The sequence below is a fragment of the Phoenix dactylifera genome, unplaced genomic scaffold (genome assembly GCF_009389715.1).
Source record: "Phoenix dactylifera cultivar Barhee BC4 unplaced genomic scaffold, palm_55x_up_171113_PBpolish2nd_filt_p 001015F, whole genome shotgun sequence".
NCBI lineage: Eukaryota > Viridiplantae > Streptophyta > Magnoliopsida > Arecales > Arecaceae > Phoenix > Phoenix dactylifera.
In genome coordinates this window covers 1-18,162 of record NW_024068369.1, presented here as the reverse complement: position 1 = coordinate 18,162, position 18,162 = coordinate 1, and the positions used below count along the sequence as shown (strand labels likewise).

Here is an 18,162-nt window from a genome sequence, read left to right as displayed (position 1 = left end):
TGAGTTGAATACACTATCTATGGTGGACGTGCTTTTAGAGTGAACAAGTGTTTGAGCACTTTTGGTGATTTGGAACAACATGAACTAATCATATATACAACTAGTTAGTCAAGAATAGCAAAATAGTTATAATCAGAAGTCAGAACTCTCTCTGGGATTATCTGTAAAAAAAAAAATACCTTGAACTTAGATCTAAGCTTTTTAAACTTACTTGGTGATATAGAGTCAACTAACTTTTAATTTGGAAATAAACTAATTATGATATATAGTATCCTTAGTCTGTAAAGCTGTAATCTCTTTTTAGTGGACAGTTGAAATGTTTGTATACAAACTAGTGGCATCTTAAATACCTGATACTCCATTTAGTTTGAGTGCACGAGCTTGATTGTCCAGCAATAACCAGCTGTACTTCCCTCAATCAATCTATGAGTATTGACTAGTTATAGGTCTCCTACCTAAAATGAATTTGTTTATTTTGAAATCTCGTAGTATATGTAGAATCATGTAAGACAATCCTTGAGAATCTGTTTCACAAAAATATTGTGCTAATTAACTTGTATGCCATCTGGTTAATAGTTTTTTCTGCTATCTTGCAGGATATACTACGGGAATCACAGGATCATGATCTCAGGCCAGCAATTGCACATTTCTTCAATTGTTTTGTGGGAAATGTTTCACATGTTGGCACAAAGGGCAGCACTAACAATACACAGTCGAAAATCCGAAAAAAGGTATGGAATCTTCCCCCCCTTCTCTCTCATGTATCTCTTGTTGTAGGACTTACTTTTTAAGCTCTCATACCCCTCATTTTCAAGCATGCATGTGCAGCTCTTATCTGTTTGTGCATGTTGGACATAGGTTTACTTATAATTTTATTTGCTTGTTTATATGCAAATATTTTACTTTTTGGTTATGAATATGAAGCAAAATTTTGAAGTTTGATTCTGTATAAAGTTGTTGAGGAAGCATTGCTAAATTATCCAGGAAATCATAATGCGTATATGTTAGCTGCATGATTGAGGCAACTGCAACAGAGATTTTTCATTTTCTTGTCTGTTGATTAAACTGTACTGAACCGCTTATTTTTCCTGAGTATAATTGAAATTTCTTGTTGAAATGGAGCTTCAAACAGGGAAAAAAGGGTCTTCGCAATGAAACTAAGAATGTAAGGGAATATATTCTAAATCTGTAATGCACTTTGCTCTTAACTAGTCACTCTATTTAGTGTAGTGAAAACCTAGAAGAGGATAAGGGTTGGAGTAGGACAAGGCATCCTAGTGTAGACATAGGAAACACTAATGCTTTGTTTGGTTGCAGATAAAATTGAAGAAAGGAAAATGCTTCAAAAAAAGGTACAAAAAAGAAAAGTGATTCAAGAATTTTCTTTTGTTGATTGAAATGAGAATATTGCAGAAGAAAAAACAAAGAAAAGTAAATAGTATATTGATGACTTGATCAAATAGCCTTTATTTATTTTCTTTCAATACAGCCAGCTAACACACAGAAAAAAAACTAAATTTTGGAGAGAAATTTTGAGACTTTTTTTTTCCCCTTATTTCCGCTTCCTGAATCTTCTTTTCATTGCTGAAAGGTGGAAGGAAAATTCTCTTATAATTAACATTCTCTACTCTTATTCTATCAGCAATTACCTAAGTTTTGAAGACCAAAACTAAAAGCCTATAAGGTGATAAGCGAAACCAGGCTGAAAATGCTAGGTTGAAGAAAACAAGCCAAAAATTTAAAACCTTGAAGCAGTTAATGTTAAATACAGCAGAAAAAGGGGAAAAAATTACTGCTGTCTTAGCTGATCTTGGCCTATGATTGTCAGCTGAAACTTGCTTATGTTGTAGAAATTCTCATCTAAATTTTGTAAAGGTGTCTCCTGCCAATTGTTTCAATTAACAGCTATCAAATGAAATTGTAAATATTGTAATCTATTAAAATTCACTATTTTTCTCTAAAACCAGCACCTCTCGTTGTATATAGATGCGAGGTCAGCTCAATGCTAATGGATTTTTAATTTCTTTTAGCTTTTTTAGCCTCATGTTGACTTAATTTAGAATCTCTATTTTTTTATAAAAAAGAAAATTACAGGACAATATAGCTTAATTAACATGAACAGACACATAAACTCTGAAAGGGCTTAGGTGGTGATAAGGAGGCTACCTCTAAATAACTTTAAGTTTTTTGAGAAAGGAGTACTATCTAGTTCATGGTAGCCTCCAAATCATCACTGTATGAAACTTATACCTAACTCTTTTCAGAACAACCCAGGGCATGAGTTTTTAGTTCAGAAGAATCATTACTTTAGCATCTCTAGGACTATCATATAAAGACAAACTAGGGCCTTATGGAAATCTAGAAGCTGGAATGCTTGTAGACTCAGATTCAGGTGTAAAATGTGAGAGCACCTAGGAAGCATCTTTACAAATAATCCTGGTGGCTGTACAATAATAAAAATTGATGAAAAGAACATATGCAGAAAAAGGTTATAATCTGCATTAGTCAGAACCATCCTATATAATTAAGTTTTGTAATTTTTAAAAATAGTAGTATATTTGGCATTTTAAGATTTTAAGTTCTTTTTTCTCCATATATTAGATCTACAAAATTGTTGTCTGCACTATAACATCTAACCTTGTAGCATTTTTTGCTCCAAAATGCCAAACCCCTCATCTCATGTTTGTGATCCCTGGAAAAGCAAATATCTCCTAAATCCACCACCACTTATTGGTAAAAAGTGCTACCACAAGTCCATGACTATGTCTAGACCAATAAAAGTACAGATGTTGTAGTGATGCTTTATCACTCAACTTTGGAATATTGTTATTAACTGCATATAAAAAGTCATTTTTTCACTAAAGTTATACCCTAAAAGTTTTATTGAGTTAGCTATTTTACTTTTGGAAGAGGGTTTCTTCTCCCATATCATTTGCTTGGTTTACAATCTCACTGGAGTCCATTTATCATTTGCTTGGTTTACAATCTCAATGGTGACCATTGCCTCCAGTTTTAGCATAAATTCAGTAGCAGGGCTGGTTCTTGAGAACGTGGATTGTTATTTTCTCCTACAGATTTTCCTTTGATTATGATCTTGAAAGAGTCCATTACCTCCAGGTTTAGAATGTATTTGCTGGCCTGATGGTTCTTAAAAGCATGAAGTGTTAAATTAAGAATCAAACCTGTCCTGGCCTTGGTTACTGTTTCTGCCCCTGCCCGCATTCATTATTACCTCTTCTTTGTTCCCTAGATTTGTTTTTGGTCCTGGCTTATAAAGGATTTGCCTGCCATATCTAAAGGGGAAGTATCAGGAGAAGAAATATTATGTGTCCTCTCTAATAATCTAATCAAACAAATCAATATAATGCTAGTTTAACCCCTTCACATGCAGCCCAATCACATGGATATCTGTGATTCTGAGTCCAGCTTGCTACTCCTAGTTATGGCACCGCAATTTTCAATTCATTATTTATGCTTCTCCCGCAACTTATGTGGACGTTTTAAATTCACAGATTAAAAGAATAGTACTTTGACTTTAGAATGTTCTGCTGATTGTTCAGTTTCCATTTCACCTTCATACTATTTTGCCAGGGCCAAGAGAGCCATCAATCTCCACTTAAGTCTGGAAAGGGGCAAATGAGGTGGAGTCATGGAGCATCATCTACAAAAGGTCACTCAGCACATTTGCTCTGGACCTCTGAAGGACTGTGGTCTTACATTCAGGAATTTGCTAGATTCAAATATCAGGTGCCATTATTGAATTGCTGCTCTCAATTTTTTCAAGGTGGTCAGGCAGTCCCTAGTTGGCAGTGTCATTTATTGCTTAGAAACTGCCAAGATGATTAGGTGGACCACCTAGTGAAATAAGCAGTCCATTTGAAAAAAAGGACAAAAAAAACACAAAAGGTCATGATATAACACAAATAATTTTATTTTTTTAGTTATACATACAAAAACCTAATAAACTACTATAGCATAGTGGGGGATAAAATTAATCAAATCCAAGTGAGCATTTCATTATTGCACGAGTCTACCAAGTCAAATATAAGTGTGATAAGATAGCAAAAGCAAGTTCTTCAACAGCAGAGAAACAGAGGAAAAACTGAAAAAAGAAAAAAGGACAAAAAAGGGAAAAAAGATGAAAAGGATAAAAGGAAGAAGTAAAATAGAGAAAACATAGAAAAAACTGAGGTTAGAAGAGGAATGAGAGGACTAATGGTGAAGTAATAGAAGGAAAAAAGGGGAATGAAGAACTAGAATAATAGGGGAAAAAAGTAAGATCATTTGAAAGAGAAAGACAGGGGAGAGAGATTGTATTGTATGGTGAGACGAGGGATTATAAATTAGGAAAGTTATGACATATAGAATATCATTTTTCACTCCCGTATAACTTTCTAAGTTACAAACATTCAAAACTGATAGAAAGGGGGAAGTGTGTAATGTAAAGAAGGGTTAAACTGTTAAAGTAATATTTATGTATGTTGCCTAATTGCAAATTGCCTATGCAGTTCAGCCATTTTAGGCACCTAGCTGGACCACCCAGACACCGAAGCAGCGATTTTGAGAACCTTGGCTTCTCTGTTCAAATTTTTAAACAACCAACATAATTCTGTGCCCTGAAATAGTTTTCTTTGATCTAGTTTGAATTACCAGATGATGCAAGGATACAAGTAAAAAAGGTTGCAGTCATTCGTAATTTGTGCCAAAAGGTAAATGCTATTATTGTCAGCTTTTTTCTTACCATTCGCCAGTAATAATTCATGTCCATTTGAAACCACATTGTAATTTTATGCAGTATGATTGGAATTCTCAATTAGCTTTCGATGTTTATTATTTTTAGGGCACCTTATGCTAATTTCATGCAAACTTACCATTGTTACCTGCACTTCTACGTTTTTAGTTAATAGACTAGGATGTTTACACAACTCATGATAATCCTTGACACTTAAAATCATCAGATCTTGATGTTATCACTATCATATCTCAACCTTTAGCACTTCTATATGAAACTTGTTAGATGTATTATAACATTTAGCAAGGAATTGATCTTACTGATTATTCATTGTATGCATACATCCATGCACACAAACATCTATAAAGATATTGATGTTTCCTTGTCAAATTCTTGAAGATCCTGTCTTGGATTTTTTAGAACACTTCGATACTTTTGAGACTTGTATTATGCATCTCAATACTGCAGGATGTCAGATAACATTTTTTATTTTTTAATCCAGGTTTTAAAATATGCAATAAAAACCATGTTTTAGTTCTTCCTGCTAATTATCTCGTATACATATGTAGGTTAGTGCTTAACACTGTGTACTAAAATTGACTGAGAGTTGTGGTACATGTTAATTATGCCTGTTTTGCATGGTTTGTTTGATAGTACTGTCATGATGCTCTTCTTTCAACATTGATTTTGAAGTTTTTAGAATTTTGCAGTGGCAGAGCCCATGTTTCATGCATACTCTCTTTGTGACAGGTAGGAATAACAATTGCTGCACGCAAATTTGATCTTGATTCTTCAGCACCATTTCAAACCTCGGATATTCTAAATCTCCAACCAGTTGTGAAGCATTCAGTTCCAGTGTGCTCAGAAGCAAGGAATCTCATGGAAGCAGGGAAAGCCCGACTGGCTGAGGTACGTTAGATGAATTTTTTTGAAGACTTTTTGTTATCTTATAGTATGTTCTTGCAAGAGTTCTTTTAAGTGTGAGTCGTGCATGCCTGTTGATTATCTTATATGAACTTAGCTGATTTATGTGAGCAATTTTTTTTTGGGTATATAATTTCTAGTTTGCAGATGCAGTATGTAATATGATGCTCCCATGTTTCAGGGATTGCTAAATGAAGCCTATATCCTTTTTTCTGAAGCATTTTCTTTGCTTCAACAAGTAGGCTGTTTTCCATTCCTGTTACTTTTATTTGGATTTCTCTTCTGGAGTTTTTTCTAACTTTGTCAGCCATGGTTTGCAGATTACAGGTCCTATGCACCCGGATGTTGCTAACTGCTGTCGGTATGATCCTAATCTTTTTTAATCTGTCTTGAGAAAATATTGCCTATCTAGCATCTATCATTACGACATTTACATTATACGCGCACATACATGAATATGTATGTGACATGCTTATCGATCTGTCAGTGACCTATAGACAAGTGCATTAAAAATGGCACATCTTCTAAATGTTGGAGAGTGCCTATTAGATGAAAAGGATTGTGTTCATGAAACAAAGTTATCAGAATGCAACATGTGCATCATAAATTTCCTGCTACCAAGTGGTCATATAGTGTCTATGTCAGATGTCACTATTTTGGGCAAGGTCTGCAATCTCAGTACCAGGTATCGAATTAGTACCTTATCGGTTCGGTACAGTACGATATGGTATGCTCTTGTACCGAAATAGCTGTTTAATCATTTTTCTCAATTTTTATATCGGCATGCCTCAATACAGTTGGCATGCTTCAGTACGACCTAGTATGCACCTTGGTACGCACCTTGATATGCCTCGGTACAAATCGGTATGCCTCAATATGGGGCTGGTACCGACTCGAAGTTAAGTTTTGTACCAGTTTTCTTCTGGTACGGTGTGGTACACCCCATACCGAGCGGTATGGCAACCTATGGTTTTAGGTCTATGATCAACATCATCTGCTAGTGATATAATATCTTTATTTTGGATACCCAAATTTTACTATCATGAACTTGTTATAAGAGAAATACTCCATGTACCTAATGTAAAGCAACAAGCAACGGATTGAGCGCGCAAGGCGCGAAAGAACAAGCAACGGCTTTCGCCGTTGCGCGTTAGCGCAGCCGTTTTGAAGCTGGTAATTGTGAAGTATTTACTATTTCCCTTGTAGTTCGTTGAGGTGTAGTAGTAAAAATGGGCTTTTCTCTCTCGAGTCCTGAGCTGTTATTGAGGTTTCTTTTCTTATTAAAGTGCTCCGTAAGATGGATAAGACATTTGCTCATGATTATTTCCATAACTTCCTGTTCTTCATATCATGTGTTTCTTGTTTTTCAGCTATCTTGCGATGGTTCTATATCATGCTGGCGACATGGAAGGAGCCATAGTGCAGCAGCACAAAGAACTAATAATAAACGAGCGCTGTCTCGGTCTAGATCATCCTGATACTGCACACAGGCACAGATTTATTCTTTCACTGCTTATTGTCCTAACTAATGACATCTTTTAAATCCACTTCGACTCAGCTGCTGTAACCTTACGTTGTTCTACAGCTACGGAAACATGGCTCTGTTCTACCATGGCCTCAATCAGACTGAACTTGCTCTGCAGCATATGTCTCGAACATTGCTCCTGCTAAGTTTGTCATCAGGCCCTGATCATCCTGACGTTGCAGCAACTTTCATAAATGTTGCTATGATGTACCAGGATATTGGGAATATGAATATTGCACTCCGTTATTTGCAAGAAGCACTAAAAAAGAATGAGCGCCTTCTTGGTCCTGAGCATACTCAAACTGCTGTGTGTTACCATGCTCTTGCCATTGCATTTAACTGTATGGGTGCCTATAAACTTTCTATTCAGGCACGTATGTTGAATCTTAAAGCACTAGTTCTTGGACAAATTAAGGATATGATTTGTTTATGATACTGATTGTTTCTTCTTATGGCAGCACGAAAAGAAAACTTACGACATACTTGTCAAGAAACTTGGAGAGGAGGATTCAAGAACAAAAGATTCAGAAAATTGGATAAAGACATTTAAATTGCGTGAGCAGCAGGTATATTCAAGTTTCAGTACTTTGAAGCATAGTCACAAAAACTGGGCTGTGCATTAAATCAGGAAGAGGACAATACTGTTATCTAATTCTAATGTTATGTGGGATAAGTTGGCAGCTGCAAACTCTGTTATTGGACCAGTACAATTGTACAAATGTTAAGTGTTATATTATGTGGAAACAAATCGAATAGCTACTGAACAAAAGGGGAGAAGAGAATTTAAAAAATAAACAATTTTTAAGAAATAAATTATTGATAGAATGATTTGTGGACCATTCGCATTTTCACTGGAGAAAGTTTTTTTGTGATAAATCAGAAGACTGACACTCAATGAAACAATTAAAGAGGAAACCGAAAATGTATCAACTGAGTGTATTACCTGTGGTTCAGGGGCAATGCGTGTGTTCAATAACACTCTAATGCTTTTCTATTCCGATATCATCTTTTAACTTGGATGGGTAGGTGATATTTTAGCATTTTATCATTAAGAATGTGCGACTCTTTTTTACTTGTTCCTGAAGATAAGCCACGTTTGGTTACAAGAATAGATAGATATTGTTTACTTGTAAGATCATTCTAATCTGTTTCTCTTTTTCTTTCTCCCTTGCAACATGGTGTTAAGCATTACAATTTTCTCAGATATTCAGGCTCTTGCCTTTTTATTTTTGGAGATTTTCATGGTAGCACCATTAGAATCTGTTCAAGATAATGTAAAGAGAACAGTGTCATACATTTTAGCTCTATAGATAGGTTATGAAACTTTTCCCTTTTAGAAATACTTTTTAAATTTTTGCCAATATCTTGTAGGTTGAGTTACCAATGAGAACATGGTTGTATTACTCTAATTGGTGTTTTTCATTAAATTACTTTGGGCCAGGCAAGTGCACAGAAACAAAAGGGGCAGGTGGTGAATACGGCTTCTGCCTTGAAGGCTATTGATATTTTGAAGGTATGTCCAAACTCATCTTTATGAAGTTTATGTGTGTGTGGATTTGCTTTAATATTAAACTTTAGTTTTTGTTAGTTCCTGTTAAATCGTTTGACTGTGCACTGTTTTCCCTGGTATGGTGTGGAGCAAATCACATTGCACATGATTAATCTTTACGTTTGATCATTTGGGAGACAGTCATAGGATTTGGGAAATGTCATAGGAGTTTGTTTCTCCAGTGTTGCAGGGCTGAAACCCAAAAATGATCATAGAATTCCGACAAAGTTTTAAAATTTCATAGCACAGGTGCATGGGTGGATTTACTTCTTCTAGGCCATAGTTGCACAATATGGCCACAAAGTAGATAGGCTTTTTTTTTTTTTTTTTTTTTTCTAGCAACAGATGTTTGCTTTTGTTTGTGGTTATGAGTGTATCTAAACCAGTAGAAAGTTGGCCAATCATGCATTTCAAGATGTTTTGATCAGGATTAAGCTGGTTGGATGTTGGTAACTATATTAGAAGACTCGTATGAAATTTGAAAGCCTTTCCCTCTTCATAATAAGCAACAGCATGATCCATGATTTAGACCCTGCACTGCAGTCTCTGCTGTTACTCTAGCATTTCTTCTGAGAGGTCATAAATGTAGCTTCAATGTACTAGTCATGTCTCCTGTTATATTCGGTCCATATCAGGATAGGCACAACATGATTCTGATAACATGCTGCAGCAGGCTAACCCTGATCTTTTACAGGCATTCCAGGCTGTGGCTGGGGGGTCTGGAAATGCCAGCGCATCATCAGTCAACAAATCCCTTAATGCAGCTATAATTGGTGAGGCCCTGCCTCGGGGAAGGAGTGTTGATGAACGAGCAGCTCGAGCAGCAGCAGAAATCCGAAAGAAAGCTGAAGCTAGAGGTCTCCTTGTACGCCAGAATGGTGTCCCTGTCCAAGCTCTTCCCCCACTGAGTCAACTCCTTGACATCATTAACACTGGGGCTGCTGCATCTGAAGCTCAACCAAATGCCCAGGCAAATGAACCCAATGGGGAGGCGAGCAATAGCTCCACCTTAAATGCTACTTCAGTTGGAACAAAGGATACCAATGGGTCAGCTGAGAACAATGAAGATCGAGCTCCTGTTGGTTTAGGAACGTCTTTAGGTTCATTGGATGCAAAAAAGCAAAAATCAAAACCACAGGCTACAGCTTGAGGAAGGAAATGATGGCGTTTTTATCAGTTAGGCTATATAGCCTGCAGTTTTGGACATGGATGTGATTTTTAAGGACCACAGAACATTTTATGCTTCATTGGGGGTAAATTGATGATAATAAGTTAACATTCTCATTCAGTCATGAAGATTTTTATAGGATGACATCAGCTGGAATCATGAAGATCCAGATAGATGCTGAAGTTTGTTCAATTGATGTTCTCATGAATTACTCGTTTGGATGCTCTAGATTCTAGCAAAGATTCAACCTCCAGTTGACAGTATGGACTCACCTTGGGTTTCATTTCCAATAAGTGGTTGCTTAGACATTTGAATCAAGAACGGCAGATGCGGCAACCAGACAAGCTTCTCTTCATACAGGTCGTTATTACTTTCTAAATGATGTATTTTGCACAATATGTCAGAAGAGCATGGCCAGCAGGGTCTTGTAACTTGTAAAATATGGGACATAGGCCAGTTCATGAATCCTAAAAATATTTATTTTGGAAATGCGACATTCGAGTGCTATTATTAGTCGCTTTTTATTTGCGTTACTTTTTTTTTTGTTTTAATATTGCTAAGATGGTGAGCTTTTAACCCAGTAGTCTTTCTCCTAAATATGTTGGTATAATGCTCATTTTAGTGAATCTAATGAATTCATTCATAGTGAGTATTACCCAGTGTCAGCTGTAAAAATAAATTTACTAGCATTAGCGGTCCTTGAATGAATACCTGGTCATGGCCTTACTAAACGCTGAAGCCATGGAATAATCATAGGACAGCTATAATTGAGAATCCACTCCCTTACATGTTTAAAGTGGCGTAGAGAATCAATTCCAACTTGGAAAGATAGCCAAGATCTTGGTCGGCGGTAAAGAATAAAACAATCGTTTCGGTGGGCTAGGATGGAGTGGAAAGGGGATGCCAATCTGGTTATCAACCCTCCAAACTGGCCATTCCAATATATATATATATAAAAAAGAGATAGTGATTGTACTTTATTTCAAGTGGTCAGCAAGTTCCCGCTGTGAAACCTCCCCTTCTTTGGAGGAAAAAAAAATATTTTGTCAAATGTCTTTGTATGTCTTTCTGGCAAAGGAGGCGAGGCAACACAAGTTGAGAACTTCATCTCACAGCTGTTGAATTTGCCTCAGAAAATTGGTTGCCAGATGCTTCTATGCGTTCATCAGCTAATCTCTGCACAACCAGCTATTGCTTTCTTGACATTTATAGATCACTTTTTATTAGATGACTAGTATCATTCCTTGCTTCTCCATATCAGCTGATCCACCCTAGATCAGCTTTTGTTAGTATCTACTAAGTTGTGCATAAGGTGCATAGAAGTAACGTGACAATCTCTTTGAGTTAACTAAAACTTTCGTATCCTTCAAAAACTTTTCACTAGCTTGAATCATTCTCTGGACTGTTCCCAGAAATTTGGATTATTGTTCATGATATCATTCTTTTCTGAACTCTGAACCTTTTCTCCTCCTAGCATTCCTCCCTTTTATTTTCCCACCAAAACCTCGTCCCTCTCCGGTCTTCCACCCTAGGAAACCAAGAAGAGGGATCATATATGTAATGATAATAGTAGTGATTGTTTTTCTTAGACCCATTATTTAAATAACTAGAAAAAAAACTTTTTAGTTCATTCAGAAAAGAGTTATCATTGTCAATGTCAAAAATTTGATTTTCAATATCAAAACATACCGAAAAACTATCACTGTTAACATCCCTACCTAAAAAAGTGTCATCAGATATCAAACTCTAAACTTCTCAAATTGAACATCAGGAACAGGTGGTACCCAGGAAATGCGGTAGCAGGAGCGCAAGCAAGTGTTTAATTGAAACAAGGAGAATAAAGCTCCCAGGAAAGCATCTTAGGCTAAAGTCCCCCCGTGCCCTAAAAGCCTCTGGGTTCAGCTTTAGCTTTTGAAACGCCCTCCGCTTTACACTACTATTTCGGCCCCACGCTTTGCTTTTCCCCCCCGGCTTTGCTGGCCGAAGAAGGAAGGGATACGAAGATTAACACCGAGAGACCCCTTTAAGCCGCCCAACCAAATTGACCTACCTCTCCTTGTCCTACCCATCGCGACCACAAGGCTTTCTTGCAGTTCCCTCGTCTAAACAAGGCCCAACATGCAACCCAACATGGTCAGTTTTCTCCAAACAAAACTCAGTTCCGTCCATGACTCATCCGGTTCCATGACAGACTTGGCTAAGGCACCGCCACCGACCCATCATGATCACATCTTTATTCCCTCCACTTTCGCCTTTTAAATATAGCTTCAGGTTCTTCCCTCTTTGGATCCTTTAGTCCCTTGCTCACAAAGACGTAGCTTCTCCATGAATGAAGTCCGCTTCCTTCCCCCTTGAAGGCAGAGCCTGCCATCTTGAGTCACTGAAAGAAAGGAGAAGGCAGCACAACTTTGCGTCACAATTGGGCTTGAGATTGCTTGCAAGGTGGCCGGCCACTTTCGCTTCCTCGCCGGCAAGAGAAGCCGAGAAACTTGGCTGAGGGCGGAGGAACATGAAGCTGGTGGTAGAGGTGGTGGATGCCCGTGATCTTATGCCCAAGGACGGCGAGGGGTCGGCAAGCGCATTCGTTGAGGTGGACTTTGGCAACCAGCTCATCCGAACCAGAACCATCCCCAAGGATCTCAACCCCGTGTGGAACCAGAAGCTCTCCTTCTACCTCGACGATCCTGAAATCCTCTCGAAACAGAGCATCGAGGTCTGCATCTACAACGACCGGAAGACCTTCCCCGGTCGCAACTTCCTCGGGAAGGTAAGAATTCACGGCTCGAATATTGTTAGAAAAGGCGAGGAAATCCTCCAGAGATTCCCACTAGAGAAGAAGTGGTTCCTCTCCTCAGTCAAAGGCGACATCGCCTTGAAGCTCTACATCTCTCCAGAGCCTAAAACTCCACCACCACTTCCATCTCCCCCTCCTTCCACCGATACAACTGAAACATCGACCGCCACTTCTACTGCCGAGAGCCCCCCTGTAGTTGAAAGCAATTCTACTACTACTAAAACCCCTGCCTCTTCTCCCGCTGAAGAGGAAGCGGAGGTGATCAAAGAGCCAGTTGAAGTAAAAGTAGAGACCATCCGCCACATCAACAAGCATCAGGTCTCGCCACAGGCGGGGAAATCAATCGAGCAGCAGAGCCCAGCAGCCGTGCCTGTGCCGATCATGACGTACCACCAGGTTCAACATGGCCAGGCCCAGCCGAGCCGGGGAGAGGAGTACAAGCTCAAGGACACCAGCCCCCAGCTCGGCGAGCGATGGCCTGCAGGGGCCCATGGGAGGGGTGGCGCGTGGATGACGAGCCTCTACGGCGACAAGTTCACGAGCACCTACGACCTCGTCGAGCAGATGTACTACCTCTACGTGCGCGTCGTCAAGGCCAAGGACCTCCCCCCCAACGCCTTGACCGGAAGCTGCGACCCGTACGCGGAGGTGAAGCTCGGCAACTACCGGGGCACCACCAAACACTACGAGAAGAGGACCCATCCTGAATGGAACCAGGTGTTCGCTTTCTCCAAGGAGCGAATCCAGTCGACGGTCCTCGAAGTGTTTGTCAAGGATAGGGAGATGGTGGCGAGGGACGACTATGTCGGGAAGGTGGTGTTTGATCTGAACGAAGTGCCGACGAGAGTCCCGCCGGACAGTCCCTTAGCCCCGCAGTGGTACCGGCTGGAGGACCGCCGGGGGGAAGTCAAGGTGAGGGGGGAGATCATGCTCGCTGTGTGGATGGGGACGCAGGCCGACGAGGCCTTCCCGGAGGCGTGGCACGCCGACGCTGCCTCGGTGCAAGGCGAGGGAGTGTTCAACATCCGGTCGAAGGTCTACGTCTCCCCAAAGCTCTGGTACCTCAGAGTGAATGTCATCGAAGCTCAGGACGTGCAGCCGACCGAGAAAGGCCGGTACCCGGATGCGTTCGTCAAGGCCCAGGTCGGCAACCAGGTGCTCAAGACTCGAGTCTGCAGCACGCGAACCTTGAATCCCATGTGGAATGAGGACCTGGTGTTCGTCGCGGCCGAGCCCTTCGAGGAGCACCTGGTGCTCACCGTCGAGGACCGGGTGCAGCCGACGAAAGACGAGTTGCTCGGGAGGATTGCGCTGCCGATGTCACTGTTCGAGAAGCGGCTGGACCACCGGCCGGTGCACTCGCGGTGGTTCAATCTGGAGAGGTTCGGCTTCGGCGCGCTCGAAGGCCAGCAGCGGAAGGAGCTCAGGTTCTCGACCAGGGTCCACCTGCGCGTCTGCCTCGAGGGAGCCTACCACGTCATGGACGAGTCCACCATGTACATCAGCGACACCCGCCCCACCGCCCGCCAGCTCTGGAAGCAGCCCATCGGAATCCTGGAGGTCGGCATTCTCAGCGCCCAAGGTCTAGCTCCGATGAAGGCCAAGGATGGCAGGGGCACCACCGACGCCTACTGCGTTGCGAAATATGGCCAGAAATGGGTTCGGACTCGAACGATCATCGACTCCTTCAATCCCAAATGGAACGAGCAGTACACGTGGGAGGTCTTCGACCCCTGCACCGTGATCACGCTTGGAGTGTTCGACAACTGCCATCTCGGCGGCAATGACAAGCCTGCCGGAGCTGGGCCGCCCAAAGACATGAGAATCGGCAAGGTGAGGATTCGGCTCTCGACGCTCGAAATGGATCGGATATACACGCATGCGTACCCGCTCATCGTTCTCCAGCCGTCGGGGGTGAAGAAGATGGGGGAGCTGCAGCTGGCGCTGCGCTTCACCTGCCTCTCTCTCGCCAACGTAATCTACCTCTACGGCCACCCTCTTCTGCCCAAGATGCATTACATCCATCCATTCACTGTGAGCCAGGTCGACAACCTGCGGTACCAAGCGATGAGCATCGTGGCGGCGAGGCTCGGCCGGGCAGAGCCGCCGCTGAGGAAGGAGGTGGTCGAGTACATGCTGGACGCGGACTCCCACATGTGGAGCATGAGGAGGAGCAAGGCCAACTTCTTCCGGATCATGTCGCTGCTCTCGGGTTCCATTGCTATGTGCCGCTGGTTCGACGATGTTTGCCACTGGAAGAATCCGATCACGACCATACTCGTCCATGTCCTGTTCGTGATACTCATCTGTTATCCCGAGCTCATCCTCCCGACGATGTTCCTGTACATGTTTATGATCGGGCTGTGGAATTACAGGTTCAGGCCGAGGCACCCGCCGCACATGGACACGAAGCTTTCCTGGGCGGAGGCCACGCACCCGGACGAGCTCGACGAGGAGTTCGACACATTTCCCACGACGAAGCCCCATGATTTGGTCCGGATGAGGTATGACAGGCTTCGGAGCGTGGCAGGGAGGATACAGACGGTGGTGGGGGACATGGCGACGCAGGGCGAGAGGTTTCAGTCCCTCTTGAGTTGGAGGGACCCAAGGGCAACCTGCCTCTTTGTGATGTTCTGCCTAATTGCAGCTGTGGCGCTGTACGTGACCCCATTCAGGGTCATAGCACTGGTGGCAGGACTGTACACGCTGCGCCACCCCCGGTTCAGGAGCAAGCTGCCCTCGGTGCCGAGCAATTTCTTCAAGAGACTGCCATCCCGGATTGATAGCATGCTTTGAAAGGACGTGACGTTAGCTGCCGCCATGGAGGAACCTGTTTAGGGGGGAGATCTAGCCCTCTCCAAAGTGCTCTAATTTTGGTATTTGTTGAACTATACTGGTATATGTATTTTATTTTATTTTTTTGACATCTTTCTTTTAAGTGGTGTAATGATTACGAAGTTCAGCTTCCTCTTGTTTTTATTTTGGATGGTGAGTTGAGAGTCCATCATACAACTTCAAGTCCTCCCGTGATGTAATAATGTAATGTTTCGTTTTCCTTTTCAATATGTACTTGGGTTCTTCTTCGAACTTCCCTCTGGCTTTCTGAGAAAAACTGTCGGTAGATTGATCATATAGTGATTTGCGTCACAGGTAATGATGCACTACAATCAAAAATAGAAGGTCGCTTAGGTAGAAGATAGGCCAATATTTGAAGATGTTTGGATGAAGGGGAAAAGTAAAGGAACTAGCAGCCGGTACAGCTCGATGAGACTTCCAGAGAAAGTATGAGCGATAAAAATATTCTAATAAAAAGGGGATTCTCCTTCCACCATTTAATCGTACTTGAGGTAAAAAAAGCAGAGGTGCCATACTTTTAAAAGTTAGTAGTGCTCGGAGAAGATTAAAGTTACATGAATTGCGCACATATATGTGCTGTCACTTTTGAAATCAAGGAAAGTTATATTCTCCTGACCGCATCACACAACATTGTGTAGGATTAGGCTGCTGAACTTTATTCCCACAAATTTGGCAAAAACAACTCCGTGATCAGATTCCAAAACAAAAATATTCTTAGTGCTGAACAAAAAAACTATTGCAGGAGACTATTAACTTCTTTAAAGCCACATATTTATTGAGAGGCGAACACTATAGCTGACTAATGGCCTCATTTGAGGCGCATCACTTTAAGGTTTTCTCTTTCTCTAAATGAATCGGGCTGATGTTCTCTACTCACTACACCAGCTTCTTTTTTTTGATTTTATTGAGTGTACTCATATGAGCGTTGTGCGAAGACCCTGTGTATCAAAAAAAACCCATAAACTCATTCTCAAAGGTAAAAAATAACGCACCCTACTCCAAAAAAAAAAGGAGTCAATCTATTAATAATTCAGATTTATCTAAATAGTCCAACCAACCAAATACGGCCTCATGAATAACAAACCAAACATAAACCAAAAATCAAGTTCACTTCCTCGCATCCAAAACTGAAAGAAACCGCCTACATTGAAGCTTGAATAGCAATTCAAAGGGAAGCTACTCAAATGCTTTCATTGCCATTTTAGAAAACAAGCTCATGTGGTTTCATGCCTGCCCTAAGAGAAAATCTAGCGCCTAAATATGCCGTCAAGTCTGGAACAGCTTCAATGGCTTTGATCAATTGGGCATCCACGAACTTCTGATCATCTTTCTTCTCCTGAGGGAGTGCCTTGGTTACCTACATTATTTTAAGAATTATACGATCAGCAATGGGGCACATATAAATGTCATCAGCCAGAATCTGTGATCAATAGCAACAGACCTCTTTTTCTGTATCAAAAAATTCACTTTCACTCTTGTTTGTCTTCTTCTTATTTTCCTTTGTGAAATATTTGTCATCAAATTTCTCAACATCAACCCCAGAAATATCAATCTTGGTGGATGTTCCAATCACATAAGCCTGATTCACACGACGCAGAGGAACTCCATTTATCTTGAAGGGCCCTGCAGCAGCATAACATTACAACAAGCAATTCCAAGAAACAAAATTGGTGGAGACAAGTAAATCAACTATCAGAAAAAGGAATAAGGAAAAATACATTAAACAGTTAGATGCAATTGCATACTTGTTTCTGATTTTTTGGCCTACTAACTGAAACAGAATGCCAAAAGGACTATGTTGGTTTCAGCACTGTTTCATCAAATTGAGCATTGGATGAGATACTTGGGATTTTGATCAAAACATATAAAAACAAGACCTAAGCTACAGTTGGCTATAGTCGTGCATTGATAGTTACTGCTACCATCCATAATATGTATCTTTAAAGTCCCTACAAGATTCCTAATTTTATTTTTCAAAGACTGAAAATTTCAATATATTTATTATTGTTGCTTTGAAAACACAGGTTACGTTCCAAGATACGATAAAAAGAAATAACATAACAATTGTAGTAATGCCTTCAAAATTATATCATTTATCAATTATCTCAAAAGGACATTTCAACATATTTTATCAACATCAAAGGTACAAAAAGGGAAAAAAACAGATCACCATTACAAAATACATTAGAGAGCAAAGACATAACAGTCAGCATCATTTGTTTTTCCCCCGGTAAAATTTTATATCAATGATCTATCGCAATGTGCTCTGCATCTTGTGCTTAATCCTTCATTATCCTTTTCTGTCATTTTTGTTGTTTTACTTCAATCAGATCAGGCTGAGGTATGGTCAGTTGCTGGTGATAATGTGTGAGGAGCTACGGTACCTTGCATCAGGCAGGTTGATTGGTTCACATCGTCGAACCATTAGCAGGATCAGGTCCATGACCTGCATCAATTGGAAGAAGAGGCTGACGTGAACCATCTCGACTCAACCCGACTTATATTGCCAACCCTCCTTCCAAATTTGTATTTAGAACACTATAGGTTCACATGAACAGGTCCATCTCTCTCCCTCATTCTCTTCCATTGTCTTACATGCACCACCATTTTCCAC

At 40.8% G+C, this 18,162-nt stretch overlaps 3 protein-coding genes across 6 annotated transcripts in view; 2 read left to right on the top strand and 1 right to left on the bottom strand.

Moving 5' to 3' along the window:
- Positions 1-10,420, top strand: part of LOC103711390 (clustered mitochondria protein-like) — a 28,867-nt gene extending 18,447 nt beyond the window's left edge. For 3 of the 4 annotated variants that reach the window (XM_017843859.3, XM_008797517.3, XM_008797518.4), the window contains 11 exons: positions 597-731; positions 3,592-3,747; positions 4,641-4,709; positions 5,483-5,641; positions 5,838-5,894; positions 5,977-6,017; positions 7,027-7,146; positions 7,242-7,551; positions 7,640-7,747; positions 8,623-8,694; positions 9,425-10,420. In XM_017843859.3, the coding sequence (XP_017699348.2) occupies positions 597-731; positions 3,592-3,747; positions 4,641-4,709; positions 5,483-5,641; positions 5,838-5,894; positions 5,977-6,017; positions 7,027-7,146; positions 7,242-7,551; positions 7,640-7,747; positions 8,623-8,694; positions 9,425-9,880 (1,683 nt within the window). In that variant the 3' untranslated portion in view covers positions 9,881-10,420. The remainder of the gene's footprint in view (positions 1-596; positions 732-3,591; positions 3,748-4,640; positions 4,710-5,482; positions 5,642-5,837; positions 5,895-5,976; positions 6,018-7,026; positions 7,147-7,241; positions 7,552-7,639; positions 7,748-8,622; positions 8,695-9,424) is intronic. The other variant, XM_026806353.2, reaches the window with a different exon arrangement.
- A 1,515-nt stretch (positions 10,421-11,935) lies between these two features.
- LOC103711391 (FT-interacting protein 1) lies at positions 11,936-15,779 on the top strand. Its single transcript, XM_017843860.3, has one exon. It carries the CDS (start codon positions 12,408-12,410, stop codon positions 15,486-15,488), a length of 3,081 nt encoding a protein of 1,026 aa, XP_017699349.2. The 5' UTR covers positions 11,936-12,407; the 3' UTR covers positions 15,489-15,779.
- A 766-nt stretch (positions 15,780-16,545) lies between these two features.
- On the bottom strand, positions 16,546-18,145 carry LOC103711393 (60S ribosomal protein L6-like). Its single transcript, XM_039121221.1, has 3 exons — positions 17,933-18,145; positions 16,990-17,171; positions 16,546-16,905 (listed from the first exon to the last, which is right to left on the bottom strand). The coding sequence occupies exons 1-3, from the start codon at positions 17,937-17,939 to the stop codon at positions 16,750-16,752; spliced, it is 345 nt and encodes a 114-aa protein (XP_038977149.1). The 5' UTR covers positions 17,940-18,145; the 3' UTR covers positions 16,546-16,749.
- Positions 18,146-18,162: the final 17 nt, after the last annotated feature.

Coding starts and splice junctions, on each gene's coding strand:
- LOC103711391 (XM_017843860.3), top strand. CDS start 12,408: ATGAAGCTGGTGGTAGAGGTGGTGGATGCCCGTGATCTTATGCCCAAG.
- LOC103711393 (XM_039121221.1), bottom strand. Junction 16,906..16,989: donor TTTTTGATACAGAAAAAGAG/GTCTGTTGCTAT, acceptor AAAATAATGTAG/GTAACCAAGGCACTCCCTCA.